The sequence below is a fragment of the Equus caballus genome, chromosome 7 (genome assembly GCF_041296265.1).
Source record: "Equus caballus isolate H_3958 breed thoroughbred chromosome 7, TB-T2T, whole genome shotgun sequence".
NCBI classification, from domain to species: domain Eukaryota; kingdom Metazoa; phylum Chordata; class Mammalia; order Perissodactyla; family Equidae; genus Equus; species Equus caballus.
In genome coordinates, this window is record NC_091690.1 from 76,073,315 (window position 1) to 76,098,509 (window position 25,195).

Sequence of the window (25,195 nt, forward strand, 5' to 3'; positions counted from 1 at the left end):
TCTTAATGTGCCTAATTCATAAATTAAAAGTTAGCATAGGTATGTATGTATAGCAGAAAGACATTGCATATACAGCATTTGGGTTTGGTATTATCCACAGTTTCAGGCATCCACCAAGGGGCTTGGAATTTGTCCCATGTGGATAATGGGTGACTACTGTAACTCTGTAAATGATGGCATTTTTTTATTCATCTGTCGCCTACAGTATGGCATATAGTGAATGCCAAAAAGTTGTGTAAAGATGTAAAATAAGGAGCGACAAAGCGCAAAAGGTGAAAAATAAGGATTATACATGATTATTGAATCAATAAATTACTGAATCATGAGTTAATGTCCAAATAGCTCATTTAAAAATGGCTCAGCCAATAATGTCTGGCTCTGCTCTTTGGTAATTAATTTGGAGGCATCATTAGTATATATAAAGAATTTGGTGACTGTCCCTGATCTTCAATGACAACATTGAGAAGATAAATATGGTGTATGATACATTCTTGATACTTGCAAATATACATTTTATAAAAAATATATAAAAAGGGAAGTCTAAATATGTATTCAAACTGGAGAACCACTATATTATTCTGTGGTCACCTTTGGTACCACTATCTGAGTGACAGAAGCATTTATTCTTTTGTATTTATCTTTAAAACCTGTCTTAGCCCTTGTCTACTATACTTTTAATTTGTAATATAATGGCTAATATTTTGATATACCATCATTGTTATAAATGTATTACATAAATTATCACACGTTTTTCTTATCATGTCCTTAGAAAGAAGATATCGTTATTAACTGCTTTTCACTGATGGGGACATTGAGGCACAGATAGGCTGAGTATCTGTGTTTCCTGAAAACATAGCAGATAAGTTACAGAGTCCTGACCTTTGTTTAATCAGTGCATACTTACCTTCAACTAAATTTGAGGTACAATTTAATACAACCTGGGGAAATCTAGTATACATTACATAAATGACAAATTTTAGGTACATTGCTTTGTTATACTTTTGCTTTAATATCTCACTGAATTTTTGTGTTAGATGAGGCTTATATTGGGACAGTTTCAGAAAAAAAACATAAAATATAAATAGATTTAAATAAAAACTATGTAAATAAACCCTCTTTTCTCTAATTTGGAATATTTCCTCTACAATATCTCAAAGTTCCCAAAGATAATAAATGTCTGTATAACAATATAAATATCTTATTTTAAATCAACTTTGAACCCTATAGCTGTATATGAGGGATTCTTGTGTAGAAAATATTTGTAGGACCATTTAGTTTGAAGTGGGGCTCATAGGTAAGTGGCGTGAACTCTAGGAATGAGAAAGATAAAGTGAGGGTGAAAGTGGTTTTAGAAATATCTTTCCTGATATAATATTTAAAACTAGAAGGGAATCTTATATCTTATATTTCCAGAAAGATTGTAGTAATACCATACAGAGGTATACCAAAAGAGGCACTTTAGCACAGAGGAAAAGAATGTCTGTTCCTCCTTCTATTTTCCATATCCCCGGTATCTTTCAATCAGTTCCTCGAAGAGCTCTCACTTTGTTCTATCATCTTACCTTAACTGCAGTCTACATAGCACATTTCTAATCTGTTTTGTTTTAACACTATAAACCAAAGGATTGTGTACAGGTGTGAGGAAAAGGAAAATGTTGGACATGGTGACATGGGGGAGAGGGGAGTGGTACCTGCCTATTCTGTGGATCAGGGCTAAGGCAATAAGTGGGACGTAGAAAATGAGGACAGTGACAATATGGGAGACACAAGTGTTGAGTGCCTTAAGCTTCCCCTCTCTGGAAGCAATGCCTAGAACTGTCTTCAAGATCAAAGCATAAGACAGGACAATAAAGACAGAGTCAACACCAAAGGAGCAGAGAACCAAGGTCAGCCCATAGATAATGTTCACACGAGTAGACCCACAAGCTAGCTTCATCACGTCAGGGTGGAAGCAGAATGAGTGAGATAGGATGATGTTCTTGCAGAAGGGAAGCCGTTTGAGCAGGATGGGCAAAGGGGCCATCAGCGTCACTCCTCAAGCCACAGCAGCCAATCCCATCTGAGTAATGCGTGAATGGGTCAGGATCATCGTGTAGCGCAGTGGGTTGCGTATGGCCACAAAGTGGTCAAAGGCCATGGCCAGAAGGATGGCTGACTCCATGGAAGAGAAGGTGTGGATGAAGAACATCTTGACCAGGCAACCATGGAATTCAATCTCTCGGTGGTTGAGAAGGAAGACATTAAGTACAGTAACCAGTGTAGATGCTGACATACCTGTGTCAGTGGCTGCCAACATGGACAAGAATACATACTGAGGCTCATGAAGGCTGGGATTCTTGTGTATTATGTGAATGATGATGCTGTTCCCCAGGATGGAAATCACATACATCGTGCTCAATGGGATGGAGATCCAGATACGACACTCCTCCAGCCCTGGGATTCCTGAAAGAAGGAAGAAGGGTGGTTGGTAGTGGTGCCATTGAATATAGACATGATGGTTAAACCTAAAAAAGAGAACATGTATAGGAAAGTTAAGCAATAAAGTCAAGTCAAGCTCATTCAATAGTTGAAGAGAGAGTCTAGAGGCAGAAGCAAACTAAATATCTGTTGCATGCAGAGAGAACTGAATACGGTTGAATTCAGCTTAATTCACAAAGTTTATATAGATAATTTTTAGGTGATTTATAACTGCTATCTTGTGAGCAATTTTGTTGATGCAATGGTTCCTCCAAATACACTTCTAGATAAACTATAGCAAAGGATTCTGAACAGAAGTGTTCATAGAACAAATTAAGATTCACAAAGCATATGATTAACTCAGCAAATTTAAAACACGCAGTGAGAAGCAGGAGGACAGAGAGAGGATTGGTTCAGACACTTAAAAGAGTGTGCAAGTGAGGAGGAAGGACCATGGTATCCGAATGCTGGATTATGCATTACTCATATGTTCTGTCTCTTCTGATGATGTTAGAAAGACCAGAGCTGAGGTTTGAGCAAGGAGACCCAACAGGTGTAACGTACCTAGGGCCAATACTCACACTTACTCTATCAGACACACAGCATCATGTGTGTATGCTCACATCTCGAACTCACCAGTAACACTGCTGAACATCAATGCATTTTACCCATATTTCCTGTGCTGAGAACATGTGGGACCAGAATGAAACCACAATAGGTATCATTAATAGGTTACTGATTTAGGCATAACACAGCTGTCATTCTATATCGTTAATAGGTTACTGATTTAGGCATAACACAGCTGTCGTTCTATACAGGGCATTATCATATCTTAAGACTTGTTTTTCTCTATCTTTTTATCTATAAATAATATTGCTGTTCATTCTATCATACAACTCATAAGTTTTATCTTTATCACATCCTTTAACATGTCCTACAACTTACCTATTATCTCTATTCACCATAATTTATGAACGTTACCTATGTCGGATATGCTATTTGTTTGCCCTTCACAACTATCCTTAATAAATACCACACATTCTGCATATATCTCAAAAACTACTAGTTTGTTCACTATGTTTAATGCATCTCATGAATTTCATCTTCTCCATTTCTTTTCTTGTTTACTTGAATGGAATATTCTCAAATAATACAACAAATATACATTACTACTTTGGGGACATGATGTCTACTAAGATATGATTTCTACCTCCATATAAGGCAGTGTTAGGTAAATATTCATTTTCTATGAATAAGGAAACACATTATATAATGACCTCACAAATAACAGAACTTTACTAAGTATTTTTTCTTTAAATATAATTTCATTTGGTCATAATTTTACCCCATCAAGGAAGGAAGCCAGACTTATTATGTCAAAACCAAAACCAAAGTAAATTAATTAGTAAAACAAAGCAAAACAAAAAACAAAACACGTGAAGCCTTTAAAATCTTAGAAAGGTAAAAAAGTTCCTAAGGTCACATAACTTCGAGTCAGCCAGTACTAAAACCTAATTTTTTGTCCTACTGCTGTGCTCTTTAAATGACACTCTTTTGTGATGTTATATAAAATAAATGAACAAATAGTAGGATACAGTGAATGAGTACTGCATGATGACTTAAAAAGTCTTGAAGAATTTAAGGAGAGAATGAAATGTGAGCTCATAATTGGGTGATGAAAAACTTTAATTAGAAGAGGCGAAATCAGCAATAATTCCAGGCTGGTTGACTCAAAGAGCAGAGTAATGGAAATCGAGTAAGGCTTATTAGGGAAGGGCACTAAGAATATTCTCCTGAATAGAACGAAGTGTTGTAAAAGGGAAGGAAGGTAAAATGAGATGGAAGAGGTAGTATGGAACCTTGTCGGAAAGAAGGTCAGGGGTAAAAGGATATAATGGTGGATATAAGTGGTATAATGAAGGTTCTACCAAGTGTCAGAAGGCAAACTCATTAGCATGAAAGGCAGTTTGGATTCAGAACAAACTCTTTGGTAACTCTTATGTGACTAAGATATCAAGTGGTGAGAATCTAAGCAAGAGGGTTTGATTCACTAGAGAGAGATGTAGGCAAGAGCATTTTTAAGGAAAAGAAATGCAACCAACCAACAAGATTTAATTAACTAGATAAAGGGGACAAAGCCTCCCACCTCTCACTTTACACCCAGATTTTAAGCCTGGTTTCTTGCCTTAGGTAACGACATGAAAGGGTATTTCAACCAGTTCATAGCAGGAGCCATACTTTCCAAAGAGAGGGTTACAGAGAAAAGTCCATTTGGAAACATTTTAATTTATTTGCTAGCATTGTCTCTAATGGCTATTCTCACTCTAATGGAGAAGGGAAAAGAGCATTGAAGCAGAGAATATACAATAGCAAATTGAGAAAAAAGAGAGAACTGAATAGTGGACTGTCCTGGAAATAAAAAAATGAGAGAGTTTCAACAAATAGGTAGTCAATGGAAATAAATGCTCTATAATTAAAACTGGAGAACTGAGAAATCCCCATATTGCACTTGGTGATTAGAAATGTTGTTGATAAAAGTGGTTTTAGGAGACTAGAACACCAGAAAGCAAGAATGAGAGGAGGCATCTAGGAGTGAACGGGTAGTGAGAGACTAGTAGTGGAAAAATATATACCATAAAACATAAGTTACAGTAGAAACAATGTTATATTTTTAACAAGATAAAGAAAGAAAGACAATTTGAAATGAGCTTAAGCTTTGGAGTAAGAGATGCCCAGATCAGAATCGAGCTACTATCACCCTTCTAATTTGCTGAATTTGTGATCTTGGACCCGGTAATTAACGCTTCTGTTCCGTAGTATTCTCTCCTGTGAAATGGATCAACTGGAATCTATCATACTGTCATTAGTGGAAGATTTCAAACTAAAAAGGCAAGCAGAGTGTGCACTATTGGCAGTAGAGAACGGTAAGAAAGGAGTAAGGTGGATAGGTCTTAGCAAGGAAGAGGGGGGCATGGAATGATGGAATATTTTCCTTTCAAATCTCTAAATCTGAAAATCCCTCCAATTGTAGATACAAGATAACAACTGCATTATTAACGTTATGAACTATTTCTTGTCACTGCACAACACACATACCAGGAACTGTGTTTTCTTCTAAAGTACACCTGCACTTTCAGAAATACACAGCATATCATATATTTTCTCTGTGGGAGCCTGACAAGAAAGGACCCACTTAGGTATGGAATCTTACTGTTTGCAAGTCAATTTGGGGCTGAGGAGCAGGAGTGTCTCTGGATTCCTCTCGGGTTGGGGGCTAGAGAGGAGGCTTTACTGGTTGTTAGAAGGGAGAGAAGACTCCGTGGACAAGCCCTGAGGAGCAATAAGACTAAATTATCTAGTAACTCTCATCGCATGTGTTATCTTCAAATATTCCAACAGAATAAAGTACGTAAGACTCCACTGCACTTTCAGGAGAGGATAAATAGTACTATTGTAAACAATCTGTGCGACATTTAACATTTATATAATTTAGTTAAATGATTTAACTCAGTTCTTGCCATGGTAAGGAGTTAACTATTGGAAAGATAAAAGTGTTTGAGAAAGAGAAAATGGATAATGGGGAGCCTGTGGAAATGGAGATATTTGAAAAGAAAAAAAAAAAGAAAGAAAACAGAGTAGGAAGTACCTCAGCTTCAGAACAGTACTTCAGGTTATGGCAAGAAATGAAAAGTATAGGCTAAAACTGATAAAACAGAGAGTGAGCAACCTTAATGGTTTGGTTGCCTTCAATTCAGCCACTTTAACATTGTTTTTATTTCTAGCTTTAATCAACCTATATCCATCTTCCATGAACTTCCTATGAGCTGTAATAACTTACTTCTTTCAGGTCTTCTTAAGTAAACTATTGTCAGAAAAGTCCTCAATCACATTTGGGACCAAGGGACCTAGGAAAGACAGTAGCATCTACAGGGACCCTCTACAGTACTTGGAGCATTTATTCCTCCACCAGCTGAAAAAGCTAAAAGGCTGTTTGTCTCTTCTCCCTTCCCTGAGGACTGGCCAGGCCTTGCAACGTCTTAGGAGATCCCAGTCTCCCTCAGAAAGAGGGGTCAGGAAGCTAGAAGTGAAAAACAACACCCAGTAAAATATCTCTTCATTCTCCTTGTACACAGTCATTTTTAGTAAAAACACTTCTGTGAACAGAAAATGGAAATAACTAGATCCATAGTAAGATTTACTGTCATGTCTGAGTGTGATTATATGCATGTGTGAATTGTTAGGAGAGTATCTTGGGGCCCAGGGCAGGCCACCCCAAAATATCCCACAATGGCATATTGATTATTTTGAATTAAAGTTACTTGAGAAGCAGCCAATGCAAAAAGAAAAATGTTGATCCTCTTCAATCTTTTCCCCCTGAAAGCAGGAAATAAATCTCCCATGTGAAAGATGTTCTCCCTGCATCCTTATCACCAGAGCTTGGGAAGTCAGGGCCGGGAAGCCTGTATAAACACACCTTGCTAATTTCCACATCAAGCCTAAACTCTGTTTAAATTCCTCTTTTGTTATGTAACCCAAACCTAAGTTTTTTGTTCTGTCATTCCTCACAAACCTACTGGGTTTTTTTGGGTGTAAAACAAATATATATATATATGTATACTGTCTGTTTGTTGACTTTCTGAGTCCTTTCTCTACGATCTCCAATACGTAGATATTAGACAGGTATTTCACCTGTTAATCTGTCTCAAGGTTTTTTTTATCAGTATGTCCAGAAGAACTCAAGAGGAACAAGGTAAAATTACCCCCTCCCTGACATACTCTATGACTCAACTATTTTTCCTCACCTAATGCTAAAACTACTTAAAATGCGTTGTTAGTGATCATTGTTCAAAGGCAATATCTGTTACTTTTAGGCTTTTCTTGAAAATAGAAACTGCTTGAAGTCCTAGTCCATTACAACGTCACAAATAATTGATATGCATGAATATAAAAAGTTGTCAATGATTATACTTTTTAATGTTAATTAATCTTATGCAAATATATAGCCGGTAATCTTCTGATGCTTTTGCAACTTGTTGAGGAGGGAAACTATGGACTGTAAAGGTGTACAAAGAGCACTGCATATTAATAGGCAATTGAGAAAGAACTCTAAAAAGACTGCCAGATACAAAACTGGTTAATGTACTGTACAACAAAACTCCTAAGCTTTAGGGTTATCTTCTCTACCAGATAGAAAACATTTGCATTGCTTACTGGACAACAACAAATGTTTTTTTTACTTCACAGGGTCTGAAAGTCTAGTCAAATAGTAAATAGCAAAATTAAAGTTACAATTTCCTAGAGATTAAACAGTCTTTAAATAGGCCTGTTAATTTATTCAATATGACATTGAAAGAACATGAAATCATATTTTGCTTTACTTCCATGTTTTGAATAATTTTGAACAGATTTTTTTTTCCAGTAGTATTTTCTAATAATAAATCATGGGCATAAGCAGGGCTTTAATAAACAGAGAAAACTTGCATAACCTCACAGAGTTTCTCTATCCCTTGGGTGGAGGAATAATTCAAGTAGTCATTTGAAGGGCTGGGGACAGGATAAATGAAAAAGGTCCCAAGTAGAAGAAGAGTGGCCTCTTCTTACTCAGATGTCACATAATAGTGACACCAACTTCTGACTCCAGCAGAAGTCCAGCAGTACAAATGTTCATTAAGCAAACCCAAATACATTACTTATTTCAGTAAATAAGAATAACGTCTTGACTGGGACTTGGTAGGATGTCTGCATGGGGAGCTCAAGGGGGATGGATGTTATGAGGTCTTGCTTCACATGGCTTAAGCGGATCTTTCAATTAAAGAATCTAATTGAGATTGAGCAAAATTCATCATATGATAAATTAGGATTGATAGATACTGTGAGGTGAGGGTCTTGACGAGAGCCTTAATGAGGTGACAGTTATTTGCTAAGCAAGTAGGTACACCCAGTTAAGTGATATATTATTCTAAGGGGCCTATTTATCTAATTGAGAAATTTAGTGTCCCGAGATGGGGGATTATTGAGAAGTTTTGTTTTGTTTTTTTCAACAAATAGATTTGCGGATGTTCCTGAAACAAACAAACAATTTACTGATTTAGAGTCTTGTTTGGAAGAGTAAGTGATTCCTGAAACAATCAGCTAAATCATGTAGGTGTAGCTGACCTTTGTTCTTAGTCCTGATAATGAAGCTATCGGCCTTAGACAGTCACAGGGCTCAGTAATCACTGCAGTTTAGCTTGACAGAGAAGGTTGATCCCCATTTTCCACCTCCACATTTCTTGATTATGAGAAGAGGTCAAACAAGAATAACAATAACAACAAAATTCAGACAAGCAGAAGGAGGCGGAGAAGGAGGAGGAGGAGAATTTGGGGGAGGAGGAGAATGTGGGGGAGGAGGAGGAGAATGTGGGGGAGGAGGAGGACAAGGGACAGAGAAACTGAAATTTTGAAATTTTCCCCCCAATGCTACTGGGACCATTAGCCAAGCAAATAAGTACTTCCATCAAAATTGGGGCACTGGAACTAGAGTGCCAGCACCACTCAAGTTCTCCAGCCTTAGACATCGAGGCAAACCTAAATATTTGAGTGCTTGAGAACGGATATGGGATATGGATGGAGAATAAATAATCACTAATAAGAAAAGGTAATAGAAATGGTCAGAAGTTACTCTTTTCTTTTTCTGAGCACTGAAAAGCTTTTTACTGTTAAGGCATAAATGTCGTCTTCTTAGTCTTAGTCTATTCCTGAGTTAACAGCCAACTTTGTGTTTTACTAGAGATCAAAGAAAAACATCATGTTGATGCTCTTCCAAAATAGAGCTTGAGCCTGTTCACTTTGATTCATATAATCAAAAACAACCCCAATCCAGGTTATTTCCTGGGAAACTGAAATAGGCTCAAAACATTTTTTTTTTCAACCAGTTCTTCCCTTTCAAGCCATTCTTCACAATGTAGCCAGAGTGAATTTCCTAAAATGAATATATGATTACATTAGCACTGTATTTAAAAATCTTTGGTGACTTTCCATGGTCCTTCACCACCTGAACCTTGCAAAATAGATCCAGCCACATTTCACCACTATTTCAACCAAAATACCAGAATAGAGATGTTTTAGTAACCTGGATTTTGCTTTTAATTTTTTTCTCTCACGCACACATCAGAGGCCACCCTTGTAGTCTCTCTTTTGAGTGGACTTACCTTCCCTACGTACTCTTCTGTGTCACTTATTTACCCTTCTGTTCCACGCACTTATATTAACACCTGTGTGAGTTCTTCTGGGTTCTTCTAGATTGAATACATAATTAAAAGACTGGAAATTATCGTTGGTACTTATTTTCTTAAAATCTAGGTCTGTACACTCTTCAGAAAAGTGAGAACAATATCTCGGTTCTACATGTTGGCTTAATAAAACTTTGGATACCAGGAATACTGAAGTAGAGACAAAAATATGTGGTTTTCTCCTAAAGATTGTTGGAATTATCCAAATAGCATCTGCATCCTTTCCAATTTCTCTTTTAGCCTTTCAGTACATTTTAGGACAATAATCATATTTGTCTAGCCAGAAATCTTCTCTTCTTTGTGACAATGATTGTATGATGAATGAAAATTTTGTTAGTTTTCTCTTCAGAGATTTTGAAATCTTTCAAGATAAGATTGAGAAAGGGCCATTTGTCTCACCTTCTGGAAAAATTAATATCACTAGACTTCCAGATTTTAATATAAATTATTTACAGTAATGATGTTTTGATGAAATGATTTATAATAGATTTGATGAAATGATTTCTAATAGATTTATAATATTATATACACTATATTGGAAGCAAAAAATACACTTTTCTAATGCATCCCCAGAGCACAGAGCAAGCCTCTGCATAGTGTAGTGAGTGTGTCCAATAAAAATTTATTGAGTGACTGAAATAATGAATAAATGGATTCCAAAAGCAAAGAGACACATATGGTTTACAGGAGAGGGATTATGTGTGGGACATTGAGATGCATGAGAAAAATGGTAAACCTGCTTCTTATAGAATGGAGAACGTTGGGAAGGGTTCAAATTTTTCATTTCTGAAAAAGTGGAAGTTTAGTGGAGCAGAACTTAAGGAAATATACACCTCCAGCCCAATAGTTTGCCTTTCTTTGACTTCTTCCCTGTTTGTAAATTGGAAAATATCATTCTTTTAATATACTAACCTATTAATACTAGTTAGCTGAAATAAGTAAAATTTGAGAATTTTCCATTTAAACAAAGGAAGCAAGGAGACAAGAATGACCTTGCAGCTTTTGGAATCATAAAATTATGACATACAGATTTATCTCCCTTTTCTTCTCTCAAAAATATTTTTATATCTTTAATATTTTAATTTTTTTCTATTGATTTGGTCATACATTTAAAAAACGGAAGCAAACCTTTATTTCTTGTTCTATTTATGTAATAGTACATTTTAATTCTTCGCCAAGATAGAAGGGGTTTCACCTCTAAAATTCTTTCCATTTCTCCTCTTTTAACCCTTCTTCCCACTCATCTTATTTTTTAATCTTAGTTTTGTATTGCCAATGCTGATATTTGCATTTTTTATAAATATTTTTGAAGCATTCCGTATTATCTCCAGATTGAATCTACATTTAAAACCGTTACTATTATTATTATTTATTTTTTCTGAGGAAGATGCACCCTGAGCTAACATGTGGGCCAATCTTCCTCTACCTTGCCTATTGGTCCCCGTCACAGCTTGGCTGACAAGGGGTGTAAGTCCATACCTGAGATCCAAACCCATGAAACCAGGTCGCTGAAGCAGGGTGCGCTGAACTCAACCACAGTGCCACTGAGCCAGCTCTTTAACCGTTATTACTTCTAGATACAGCCAAATCTTATCTAGGAATACACTTTCTTCTTTGGAGTTCTAATATAACAATCACTGTGCAACTTGAAGGAGAAAGCTTTAAAGTCCAGGTAAAATCACCCGTTTTTCTAAAATTCCAACAGTTACTTAAAGTCATGACATATTTTAGCGTGCTTCATGTTTTAGCATTGACTTTATCTGTACTTTAAAAGTTATTTTCTGTGGAATTTCTAATAGAATATTTCCTCTTGTTGAAGAATAAACATCAACTTTCTTTGTCGTGACCCTGATGCTGTCTGCCAATTGTGCCCTTCATTCTATTATTTAGGTTGCTTCTTTCAGCTCTTCTTTTTGATAACAAACAAAATTTTCCCAGTTTTACTGGGATACCATTGACATTTAACATTGTGTTAGCTTGAGGTGTACAAAGTGTTTATTTGATACACACATGTTGCAAAATAATTATCGTAGTAGGGTTAGTTACCCCTTCCATCATGTTACACATTACCTTTTTTATTTTTTTTTTACTTGAGAAAGATTAGCCCTGAGCTAACAACCTTGCCAATCCTCTATTTTCTATGTCGGCTGACAACACAGCATGGCTGATGAGTAGTGCATGTCTGCCCCTGGGATCCGAACCCACAGACCTGGGCTGCCAAAGCAGAGCACATGAACTTAACTACTATGCCATGGGGCCAACCCCATATTATCATTTTTGTGTGTGTGATGAGGGCATCTAAACTCTACTTCTAGCAACGTTCAAATATATAATACAATATTGTTGACTATAATCACCTTGGTGTACATTAGATCACCAGAACTTATCCATCTTTTAACTGGAAGTTTGTACACTTTGGCCAACCTCTCCCTATTTCCCCCATTCTGCAGGCCCTGACAAGCTCCATTCTACTCTTTGTTTTTATAAGTTCAGCCTTTTTGGATTCCACATATAAGTAATATACAGCATTTGTCTTTCTCTCTCTGGCTCATTTCAATTAGTGTAATGCTCTCAAGTTCTATCTATATTTTAGCAAATGATAGTATTTTCTTCTTCCTCATGGCTGAATAATATCTCATTGTGCGTGTGTGTGTGTGTGTGTATGTGTGTATCTGTAGATGTAGTTGTTTCTGTATCTTTGCTATTATGAAGAATGCTGCAAGGAACAGGAAAGTTCTAATATTTCTACAAGATATTAATTTCTTATGGGTATATGCCAGAAAGTGGGATTGCTGGATCATATGGTAGCTCCATTTTTAATTTTGTGAAGAACATCCATACCGTTCTCCATAATGGCTGCACCAATTTACATTTTCACCAACAGTGCACAAGAGTTCCCTTTTGTTTACATCCTCATCAATACTTGTTATTGCTTATCTTTTTCATAATAGCCATTCTAATTGGTGTGAGGTGAAATCTCATTGTGATCTCTCATTTATTGCCTGATGATTAGTGATGTTGAGCATCTTTCAATGTATCTGTTGTCCATTTGCATGTCATCTTTGAGAAATATCTATTCAAGTCTTCAGCCCATTCTTTAATCAAATTGTTTATTTGCTCTTGAGTTGTATGAATTCCTTATATATTTTGGATATTAACCCTTTATCAGATACACGATTTGCAAATATTTTCTCCCATTCAGTGGGTTGTCTTTCATTTTGTTGATTATTTCTTTTGCTGTGCAGTTCTTTAGTTTGATGTAGTCTCATTTATTTATTTATGCTTTTGTCATTCATGCTTTTAGTGTCATATCTAAAAAGTTGTTTCCAAGACCAATTTCAAAGAGAATTTTTCCTGTATTTTCTTCTAGGAGTTTTACAGTTTCAGGTCTTATGTTTAAGCTCTTAATCCACCTCAAGTTAATTTTTTTTTTTTTTTTAAAGATTTTAATTTTTTTTTCCTTTTTTTTTTCTCCCCAAAGCCCCCTGGTACATAGTTGTATATTCTTCGTTGTGGGTCCTTCTAGTTGTGGCATGTGGGATGCCGCCTCAGCGTGGTCTGATGAGTAGTGCCATGTCTGCGCCCAGGGTTCGAACCAACGAAACACTGGGCCGCCTGCAGCGGAGTATGAGAACTTAACCACTCGGCCACGGGGCCAGCCCCAGCTCAAGTTAATTTTTGAGTAATGAAAGATAGTAGTCTAGTTTCATTCTTCTGCATATGATTATCCAGTTTTCCCAAGACCATTTATTAAAGAGACTCTCTTTTCTCCATTGAGTATTTTTGGCTACCTTGTCAAATATTAGGTGACTGTATATGTGATGATTCACTTTTGGGCTCCTGATCTTGTTGCCTTGGTCCATGAGTCTATTTTTATGCCCATACCATACTGTTTAATTACCACGTCTTCATAATATACTTTGAAATCACGAAGTATGATACCCCTGGCTTTCCTCTTCTTTGTTAGGATTGCTTTGACTCTCTTGCATCTTTTGTTGTTCTATACAAATTTTAGAATTCTTTTTTCTATTTCTACGAAAACTGCCATTGGAATTTTTTCAGGTATTGCTTGACTCTATAGATAGCTTTGTGTAGTATGGATATTTTAACAATATTAAGTTTCCTGATCCATGAATATGGGACATCTTTCCATTTATTTGTGTTTTCTTCAATTTCATTCTTCAAAGTCATGTTTTTCACTGTATAGATCTTTCACATCCTTGTTGAAATTAAGTTGGTTAAATTTATTCCTAAGTATTTTATTTTTTCTACTGTTGTAAGTGGAATTTAGTTGTTAGTTAAGATATCTGTGGAGTTACAGACTCAAAAATAAGAAGAAAAAAATAGTTCTTTAATATCAGGGTAGCATTGTTTCTCTGTTTATACATTCCAGGTTTAATAATTAGAAATATAACGCCTATCTTGTCCTCTCTGTTTTGTGAACTTTTTCCTTTTCTTTGTTTTGTTTTTTTCTTTTTGTCTATTAATAAGCAGTTAAGATATTCTCATTTTCCACTGTGTTCTCAAATGGCATAGTGATAAGGGTGGGTTTATTATAATAATTCTCTTTGTTATCCCCATGTATCCTTTCAAACTAATGACAACAATATCTTTTCAGCTCCCCTCAAAAAAGGTATTACATACTTTCTTGTATAATCCTTCTCTCAATGTCTCTCCTCCTTTTTTTATTTTTGGAAACCCAAGTGTCACATGGTGTATCTCTCTACTTGACCCTTCATGTTATTATGTGTTTGATTTTCATTTTATTTACCTTTCCCCCAAATATTTATTTACTTTCTCTTGTGTTTCTTCTTTGTATTTTATTTATTTTTATTATGACTGTCAAAGATTAATTTATAGAATTTTTCTTATCCTCACGTTAGTCCTTTACGTCAATGGTATTCAAAGTTGGGTCCCTTGGCCTGCAGCATCAGCATCACCTGGAAAGTTGCTAGAAATATAACTATAAATTCTCAGGCCTCACTGATACCTACTGAATCAGAAATTCCAGGTTTGAGGCTCAGCAATAAGTGTTTTAGGAAGCACTGCAGGCAATTCTGATGCAAGCCAAAGTTTCAGAACATCTGCTTTGCATCATAACCTGTTGTTTTATAAATGCAGTAAGTTTATAAATATTGCAGGTTATATTAATTTACCTATTAAATTTGTTTTTTAGTACACAGATTATCTTTATCCGAGAGTTAAGTGATATGCTTCTCTATGCTTTTTGTTTTATTGATAGATCTGAAAGCTTTATTATCTATTTATACTTATCATTAAAGGACTGTTTTTACTAAGTAGGTGACAGAAATTTATTCTACTATTTCTGTTTTCTTTTACTATTAATTTTGACATTTCTCTTTCAGGGATAGAAGGCAATATTGGAACCCTTTGTGTCAGGGTTGATCTAGTCGATTGACAGCAGTCAATTTGAGGGTTCCCTGTGTGGAAACTGACTTTAAGTGATTATCCATTATGCGTAAGTCCTTTACTACGCCTGAATGACAATAGATATTAGTGCTATTAATCCTCTCCAGGTAGTTTCTTTAATATCTTTACAGAAAAGACTTCAGTACCGTCCCTGTCTTATATTCTGTGTATCTTTACAGAAAAGACTTCAGTACCGTCCCTGTCTTATATTCTGTGTATCTCTACATGACTAGACTAAGGGAAATATGGGAAGAGAGGAAAATGGAAATTAATACAGTAAACCAATTGGCAAGGAAATTTAGTAAACAGAATTTCAAATGCTCCTAGCCTCTGATTCTATTTTCTCCTCTTGCTCTCAACAATCTTTGTGCATGCCATTCTGTTCTTGAGGACTCTCTAAGGTTCTGTGGAGCAGATACGTCATCTTTTAACAGCATTTTCCTCATGCGTATTTGAGCATGGTCATTGCACAATTAGTTTTATCTCTTAACAGCTTTTATTTCTTCTTGCCCCGGACATTTGTTGAACTTGCTATTTCAACTAATTTACTTTCTCCTTTTTGCTTAACTTTTTAGATTATGTTAATTAGCTTTTATTTTACTGGAATCTTTGGAAGGACAAGAAACAAAGAGCTATATATAGTTATAAAAAAGATTAAGAAGAAATAAAAACTTTTTTGTACAGACAACTTTCTTGACTTAAGAATTTCTATAATATTCATTTTTGAGGTTCTTTAGTGTTCTAGTATTAGGCGGTACATCATTTTATTTATCCATCTATATTTTTGGATAATTAGATTAAATATCCTTTTAATAATAATAAAAATAATAAATATCTTTTAATAATCCTTATTAAAAGAATACTGTTTGCTGAATTTTGTGTGCCCTTACCTTATTCTTTAATAAAGAATGAAGTGAAATTCAGGATCAAATGTTATACACATTTTTAAGCTTATAGAGATTGCTATTTTCATCAGATTAAATTGATCTAAGACTAGAAGTAATACATTTAATTAATCTAGTCTGGACAAATTGATTCTCTCAGGACAATATGGTGAGATTATTGCATGAATACTTAACAGAGACATTGAAGACATCTAACTACGTGTGGAAAGTGAGTTGAGGTTTGGAAGTGTTAAGCTTGAGGTACCTGGAACTAATGTGAGAGAACTAGAAAGAAGATATATATTTAAAGGCAAAGAAAATTAAAAAAATAAATATAATCAATCCTGAGGAACAGAGAGTGAGAAAAATATAATACTAGTATTTATTGACACATGGAGAATGGCAAACCTTTTAAAAATATGTAGGGAATATCTATGAAAGTAAAAAAAGATCAAGAGGGGTAGTTTTATGGAAATAAAAGAAAGACAACTTTGCAAGGACAAAATAATTTAAAAGATTAAATGTTATTAAGGTCCAAAGAATTTAGTTACACCACTGAGCGATATTGTTATAATCTAATTATAATAGTAAGAAATTGCCTGATACCACCGCAACTTCAGAAGAGAGAACTTTCCTTTCCAGGCATAAAAATTATTAATGTCATTTTCCTTTCGGTAAGTCTATAATGCTCAGTCTTTAGCATTCATTGGGAGCATTTTGCCAAATCCGTAGAGTCTCCTGAATTTGATCTTTCATTTTCTCTTCCCTCTTAGGATCCATTTCTTGGAAAATGTTTTGAGTAGGGCTTCTCACAGTTTTCCATGTCTGAGTCCAACACCACAAAATTTCAGCCTTCTCTCTTCATTCTCACGGGCCTCCGAAAGCTGGTGGGTGCCCACCTGTGGCTGGGACCACTCCTGTGCCTGATGTACATCACTACAATCGTGGGAAATTGTACAGTGTTGTACTTGGTGAAGACTGAGCATAGTCTACAGGAGCCCCAGTACCTTTTCTTGTCAATGCTAGCTGGAGCAGATATTGTCCTGTCTGTTTCTACACTTTTCTCTGTGCTCAAGGTCTTTATCCTTGGCCTCTATCACATTGCATTTGATGATTGCCTCATTCAACTCTTCTTCATCCATACGTTCTCTTCCACAGGCTCAGGAATCTTGTTAGCCATGGCCTTTGACCGCTTTGTGGCCATCAGTCACCCCTTGCAATACACCACCATACTCACCAACTCACGAGTCACCAAAATGGGGCTGGCAGCCCTGCTGAGAGGGGTAGCACTCATGACTCCATTGCCTATCCTGCTCAAGAGGCTACCTTTCTGCAAGGGCCAGACACTTTCCTATTCCTACTGCCTCCATCCAAATGTCATGAAGTTAGCTTGTGGCCAAGTCAAAATTAATATTTTCTATGGACTGGTTTTGGTTATCTTTTCTTTTGGGTTTGATTTTCTGTTAATAGCCATTTCTTATGCTCTGATATTCCAAGCAGTGATAGGCATTGCTTCCAGAGAAGGCCAGAGGAAAGCACTCAACACCTGTTTGTCTCATATCTTTATTGTTCTAATTTATTATGGGCCTCTCCTGGCAATAACTGTCATGCATCGAATCAGCCACAGAAGCTCTCCATTAGCACATGCTGTCCTGGGAAATATGTACCTCTTTATGCCCCCAATGCTTAACCCAATTGTATATAGCTTAAAGACCAAGCAGATCCGTTCTTCTCTGAGGAAATCTTTCAAGAAACAGAGAAGGTGAAGAATTAGGCAAGTTAATGGAGATTTAGGTAGGGGAAAAAATGAACTCCCAATTCTATAGTTATTTAATAATAGTTGACGTTTGTTGTCATTTTAGATGTAACATGTGGATATAGAGAAGGATAGGATGAAATGCTATAAATTATGGGTTTTATGAATAAAGATATAAATTATATATTTGTAATATATTATTTGTTCCCACTTTTTTTCTCAATGTGGTTTCAACCCTCTTGAGAACAAAATTGGGACAAATGAAAGGTCCTTGGGCAGAGAATTCATGATAATCCCATTGTTATATTCAGATCTAATATCTTCTATATTTCCAAATATAGTTTGTTATTCAGCAACTTTGCAAAGAGTCTAAGGAGTTCAACAAATCTCTCACCCCATTCTCTAACTTTCTAGTTTATTTCTCTTCTTTCCACTGTGTTTTATATAGTTTATTTTTTAATTATCTTTCTTCTTTCCTTCATTAAAATCTCCATGAGAACAAACATTTATATTTTCTAAACTAGTTTAACTCTGTCAAATTGCAGACTGCCTGAGTTACAGTAGTAAATTATTAAATTGTTTTTTATTTTATTATACTTTTTTATCCAAGAGTTGAGTCATATTCGAGAAAACTCTTCCCACTCCCTCCCAATATATGAAAATCCATATTTTGTAGAAAAGGATATTTACCCCAGTTTCCTATAGACTATACCATTTTTAGTTTATATATTACCTTTGATACAGTTATGGAGTACATTATATATAATCATTGAAAAATTTTCTACTCCTTTTTGATCTCCAGATAGGCTTGTGTACATACATCTGTTCTTTTGAAAGCAGTCCTCAAATTCATGAACTTCTGCTCCAAAAGCTGCTTTCTTCTAAGTTCCCTCTGTACATGAATTGGATCTTCTATGTTGGTATAGAGAAAAAAATAATCCTATAATCTCTATAGATTTCTCTTACATCTCCCCATTTTTAATCTTCACTAATTTTATTCACTTATATCTCCTAAATATGTATTAAGCGAGTTCATTTGTTTACATGTCTATAGGCCCTTCACTAATTCAAACTTTTATTATCTCCCTATTATCTACTACAGTAGCTGCATTTTCATCATGCAATGTTACCCCATGCCCCATCTATTATTTACACTGCTGTATAAACTTTGTAAAACAAATATGATCATGTTGAATCTTTATTTAGAATTTTTGTTGTTTTTGTTGTTGAGGAAGATTTGCCCTGAGCTAACATGCTAACATTCACTGCCAATCCTCCTTTTTTTTTGTTTGAGGAAGATTACGTCTGAGCTAACATCTGTGCCAATCTTCCTCTATGTTTTTGTATGTGGGACACCTCCACACCGTGGCTGGTGAGTGGAGTACATCTGCACCTGAGGTTGGAACACATGAACCCGGGCCACCAAAAGAAAGCACACAGAACTCTACACTTGGCCACGGGGCTGGACCCATGTTTGGTATGACAACTTTAATATAATGCACATGATATGAGAGACTCTCCATGATCTGACCTGTGTACTTTTCTTCCATGCCCGAGACTTACTAGACAATTTTCAGTACTCTGAATAGTGTGTGTTGGTTCTAAAATGTTTTTGACTTGCTACTTCCTGTACCTAATATGCACTTTTCATCTTTCATTGAGAAAATTTTTGCTCATTTTTAATAACTAGATTAATTATGATCTCTTATATTAAACCATCTGTAACATCCAAAATTTCAATGAATCCAACCTCTTCATTGGACCAATGATCCCTAAGCATATTTTTTTTATGACATCCTATCAGTCATCCAGCTTGGTCACTTTTGATTATTTTTTTCCTCTTTATTGCAGGCTATATTTTCACTCCTTGTAAGCCTGGAATTTGTTTATTGAATCCAAATTGTTGTAAATATGGCTACTATATATTTTAGTATTCCTCTAAATATTTGGGGGATTTGCTCTGAGATACAGTTGAGTTACTGGATAAATATACAGTCTAGGTTAGAGATTAAAAAGCTCTAACTAATGCAATAGCAGCAGCAATAAAGAAAGATTTGTACAGAAATGGAATGTGGAAGATGATAAAAAGCTCATTTAATGATGACTTTAAGGATGTGCAGTCTTCCTTATTCAAACAATTTCTTTTTATATATATTTATTAATGGTACAAAAGGGAACTGGATTCTTAAACAAAGACATGTATGCATAACTGATACACAGCATGAACACATGCAGCAAGAAGAAACAGTAAATCAATAAATTATGTTTTGGTCTCCGAATCATATGGATGGACTTGTGGGGTATTTCATTAGAAGAAACTATGGAAAAATGAAATAGAGAAAACCTAAGGTAAGAATCAGTAGATAGAATTCACATAAAAGAGCTCTATGTTGATGACAGGAAATATAGTTAAAGAAAGCATCTGCATAATACAAAAGAAAATTCTCAGCTTAAGTCCAGCATGTGGATGAAACTTTACGGCACATCTTCTCTGTTGAGCTGTCTGAAATCACCAAGTGCAGTTGGAAAAAAAAGGCATTTCATATTTGACTCATTAGTTACTCCCTAACAGTATTTAAAATAACAGAATGAAAAATATTGTTCTAAACATTTACAGTACTCATCCGTCTACTACTTTGCATACATTAATTTTGCCAAATAAAATTTATAGAAAATAAATATTAACAGTGAGGTCATGAAATGCAGTGGCCATACTGAATTTAAAGAATTCTCATTGGGAGTATTGTGTCATGGAGTGTGTGTGTGTGCGTGCGTGTGTGTGTGAGAGAGAGAGAGAGAGAACTTATGAAAAATAACAGAAAAAATAATAAACTGAAATCCTCTCCATTTCAAGGCAAGGACTTTAAAAAATGAGAACTCTACTGACTGCTGATTGCTGAATAATTTCAAAAAGGTGTATGTGATATTACTTCCTAACACATCATGAGTGTAACCTTGGCTATTATGAAATAGTTATTGTATTGCTGTAGTATGAGGCGAGACAGCATCAGCTTATCCTAAGCAGAGCATGTCAATGCCCTGGAAAAATATAGAAATGGCTAATAGAAGACTAAGTAACCTTAATTGATTAATATAATCAATATGTTAACATATCGATTAACATTACCTTGCCATTGTCCTTTGTCACCCTTCCTCAGAATATCTTCTTCTGTTGTACTTTACTTGCATTTCTTCCAAGCAAAATGTTTTGTCTCAGTGAATGATTCTTTTCATAGATAAATAGGAATTTATAGGAACAAGATAATTTTTCCCCTAGTGTTGGCTAATTGTGGTTTCATTCCTGTTTTCTAGAAGATGACTGTCAACCGGTTGGTCCCTACAGTCTTTGAATTTGACTTTTTCCAAGTGTTTCTTTAAAAAAGAAAACAAAATAAAAATATATGTACTCCACTTTGGCCTCTACTTATACTCTCATTTCACAATGTGCTAAAGATATGAATTTTGGAAATTTTCTTCTTAGACTTCAGCTTTTGCAGGCAGGAAATATGAAGTAGAGTTACGAGCATGACACTTAAAGATGTACAGATGTAAGTTTGTCTTAGTTCTACAACTAGCAGCTTTCTTGGGCACTGTATGTTTCATGCAGACATAGGTTGATAATCAAACTAGTATCTCTTTGAACATGACAAATGTTTGCTGGAATCAGTAAATTCATAATGCATTTAATGTTAGTGAACATGAGTAAAAATAAAATTTGCTTAAAATACCATAATTAAATAATGGGGTTCAATGACACCTATGTGTTTGCATATCTTTAAATCTCATATGGGGAAAAAAGTTGGATTTACCAGAATTTATGTATTTTTTACATAATATGTGGTGATTTTTAATCCCGAGTCTAATCATTTTTGATTGGGGAGATACTGACAAATTACTTAGTATCTTTTAACTCTCTCTTTTCCTTTAAAATAGAGCTAATAAAATTCGTCTCTTTTGGTTTAAGACAGGCTATTTTTGGTAATGTAATGAAAGTTTGGACGTGGAGGCAGACATTAAACAACTCAATTTCCTTTCTCCTTTTAAGAATAAAGTATTTTAAAGATTCCCCTCACTTGCTTTATAGTTACATTTTAATGTGCAAAAATCACACTTTACACGTAGAACATATTACCAATGACATCTCTCAGTTCACATATTTATTAATTTACCCATTTATGAGTCAATATGCATTTATTGTGCACAATATGCAGATACTCCATAAGGTAATGAAGATGCAAAGGCAAAGACAACACACTTGGTCCCTGATTGTTTAGAAGGGAAGGATCATTAAACAGTAGTTACATTGGCAAGTAAGAGTTGTGATTGTCAAGTGTAATTATCTAGGCACATGACCATTTATTCATTTACTAAAGGAAACGATTGCAATTTATTGTGCTGCTGAATAAGGTATATACCAGAGATTGAAAATAAAGCAACACAGTGGCTGCTGACAATAATTCTCAGTCAATGGAGGAAGACAGCCATGAAGACGTAAGTAAAATTGTCCTGTGAGTATTATAATAAAATTATTTATGGAGTATATTGAGGGGAAAAGGAAAGTGCCAGTTCTACCAGAATGTTGGAAACATTCATAATAGAGGAAGTTGTGTTTAAGGTAGGTGTTGAAATTTGAAGCCAAGCAATTGGTAAAAGCTTGGAGTCATATGAAGGCAGGAATACATGTGTACAAATGTATTGAATCATCCAGTTCAAAGAGAAGTGGCATTCTATAGACAGAGTTGATGCTGGGGGGAAGGCAGGGATAAGAAAACAGAAAAGATTCTAAAATATGTTAGTAACTTGATCTTTATCCTGCAGCTAACTATAAGCCACTTAATTATTTAAACTTAAATATTTAAATACAAAAGAGATGAAAAAATTATTTCAGCAAGATCCCTCATTCAAGAGTGTGCATAATGAATTCGATCAAGACAAGAACCAAAATGTCACCATCTTCTTGGCATATGAGAAGAAAATACCTGAACTATCACAAAATTATACCTTGAATTAATGACATATTCCCCAGAGGGAAATAGGTAAAAGGGGAAGAGAGAGTCAAGGTGTTTTTTCACTAAGCCACACTTGACTACTTGAGCAAGTTTCCCCTGCTCTTGAATACCTTGTGCACTGCAGACCTTATCTGTTTGGTTTTTAGGCTATAAACCAAGGGATTAAGGACTGGAGTTAAGAAGAGGAAGAGATTGGCCATGGTGACATGGAGAAGAGGAGACGTGAATGTACCAAACCTATGAATTAGAGCCAGCACAATAAGGGGCACATAAAAGATGCAGACAGTGAAAATGTGGGAAGCACAAGTATTAAATGCCTTGAGCTGACCATCTTCTGAGGCAATACTCATCACAGTTTTCAAAATAAGGATGTACGAAATGACAATGAACATGGAGTCAACTCCAAAGGAGCAAAGAACAAGAGACAGCCCATAGATGATGTTGACTCTGACAGGACCACAGGCCAGCTTCATAACATCAGGGTGATAGCAGTAACAATGTGATAGAATAACATCTTTGCAGAAGGACAATCTCTGAAGAAGGACTGGCAAGGGTACCATCAACACCACACCCCTAACCACAGCAGCAATCCCCATCCCAATAATCCGAGGAGGGGTTAAGACCACAGTGTAGAGCAGCGGGTTGCAAATAGCTACAAATCTGTCAAAGGCCATGGCCAACAGGATGGCTGACTCCATGGAGGAGAAGGTATGGATGAAGAACATCTGTGTTAGGCAAGAGTGGAACTCAATCTCTCTGTGATTCAGGAGGAAAACTTGGAGTACCGTAGGTAAAGTTGATAAAGACAGACCCAGATCTGTGCCTGCTAGCATAGACAGGAACATGTACTGAGGCTCGTGAAGGCTGGAAGTGCTTTTAATAACAAAGAGGATAGTGCAGTTACCTAAGAAGGTGATTAAATACATGATGCAGAGTGGAATAGAGATCCATATTTGTACAGCCTCCAGTCCAGGAATGCCTGTTAGACAGTGGGTGGCTGGAACCAGCTGTGGTTTGTAAACCCCATAAGGATATTTCTTGGGAGCAAATCCAGATCAGCTTCTAAATGTTCCTATTGGAAGACAAATAAAGATTTTAAGATAGGAGAATATAACGCATCTTACTCCTGGGGGGCAGCCCCAATCCTAGGCATCTTTACATCAAGGAATTGATCCTTATAATGTTTCCAGATTTATCTGAATAACAATCTGGAGTTAGGGCAATGGATAACTGCTATTAAAATGGAAGAGTTACTAGAATTCTTTTGGCCTAGAACATTCCAATCATTCATCAAGTAACATGAAAATTAAGCACATAATTTTATTTTTTACCCCAATGTTTAGAAAAATTTCATTCTCAGAACTCTTTCTATTTCATAATTTTTCACCTACTTTTATTTTTAGTGACCTTAGCAGAAACTCTGAAAGAAGTTCCTGCACTTTCCCTGTGTCAACACCATACCTAGAAATATTCAGGCATCTGGAAACCCAGGCATGTTCCCTGTTATTTACACCTGCAGAAATAAAGCATAAGATATTTCAATAACTCACATAAACTCCATGTCATTTAAAAAATACTTCACATGATACCGTCACTTTTAAAATTAATTTCTATGCTGTTTGATTTTTTCTTTTTAAATATGTTTATTTTTCAAAATATGACTGATAAAATCACTAAAGTAGGTATTGTCATTACATCTTAGCTGATGCTATGATAGTATCAAACATTAATAAATAATTTCTTTAATAAAATTTTAAATATTTCTATTTCAAAACACAAATATATTATGAAATAATGCATATGAATATATCAGTAAATATCTTACAAATAGCATATTTGGAGGAAATGGTGTTAGTGCTTATGTCATTATGCTACATAGAAAGGTAGGAGGAGATTGTATATGACTGATTGAATACAATTAGATCCAAGTGTTTTGTTTAAAGTTGAAGCAAAAACAAAATAGCGATGTAACTACATTTGGATATGTGGGATGGGGGAGGAGGGGTGGGAATAGAACCAAGCTAAACCCTTATCTGGAAGAGTATGAAGTCAAAACTATGGAATCTTTTGTAAAATCATATTATTTAAAAGTGTGACCCCAAATAAAAACACCAGAAGAAAAACAGAAACTAATGAAGGATTCCTTCTCAAGAAAAAGAATAGAGACAGGGAGGATTGGAATAAAATATATGTATATATATTTTTTTCCCTCAGCCAGAATTAGAACTACTGTGCTGTTTTAAAACCATGTAAATGTAAATAAACAAATTCATCTTTTTATAGATCTAAGTATATCTTTGAAAAGCAGATTCTAGATGAATCACAATGTATACATTTTCATCCATTGATGTATAGACTTATGCTTGTTCATTTGCATTCACACACACT

At 35.4% G+C, this 25,195-nt stretch overlaps 2 protein-coding genes and 1 pseudogene across 2 annotated transcripts; 1 reads left to right on the forward strand and 2 right to left on the reverse strand.

Annotated features, from left to right (window-relative positions):
* On the reverse strand, positions 1,559–2,470 carry OR51AC9P (olfactory receptor family 51 subfamily AC member 9, pseudogene; annotated as a pseudogene).
* On the forward strand, positions 16,864–17,808 carry OR51AH3 (olfactory receptor family 51 subfamily AH member 3). Its single transcript, NM_001390897.1, has one exon. It carries the CDS (start codon positions 16,864–16,866, stop codon positions 17,806–17,808), a length of 945 nt encoding a protein of 314 aa, NP_001377826.1.
* Positions 17,809–22,884: 5,076 nt separating this feature from the next.
* OR51AC8 (olfactory receptor family 51 subfamily AC member 8) lies at positions 22,885–23,834 on the reverse strand. The gene is given in 2 exon segments (XM_014741672.1): positions 22,885–23,795; positions 23,798–23,834. Coding segments are annotated over 2 exon segments (948 nt in total).
* Between the last annotated feature and the right edge of the window lie 1,361 nt (positions 23,835–25,195).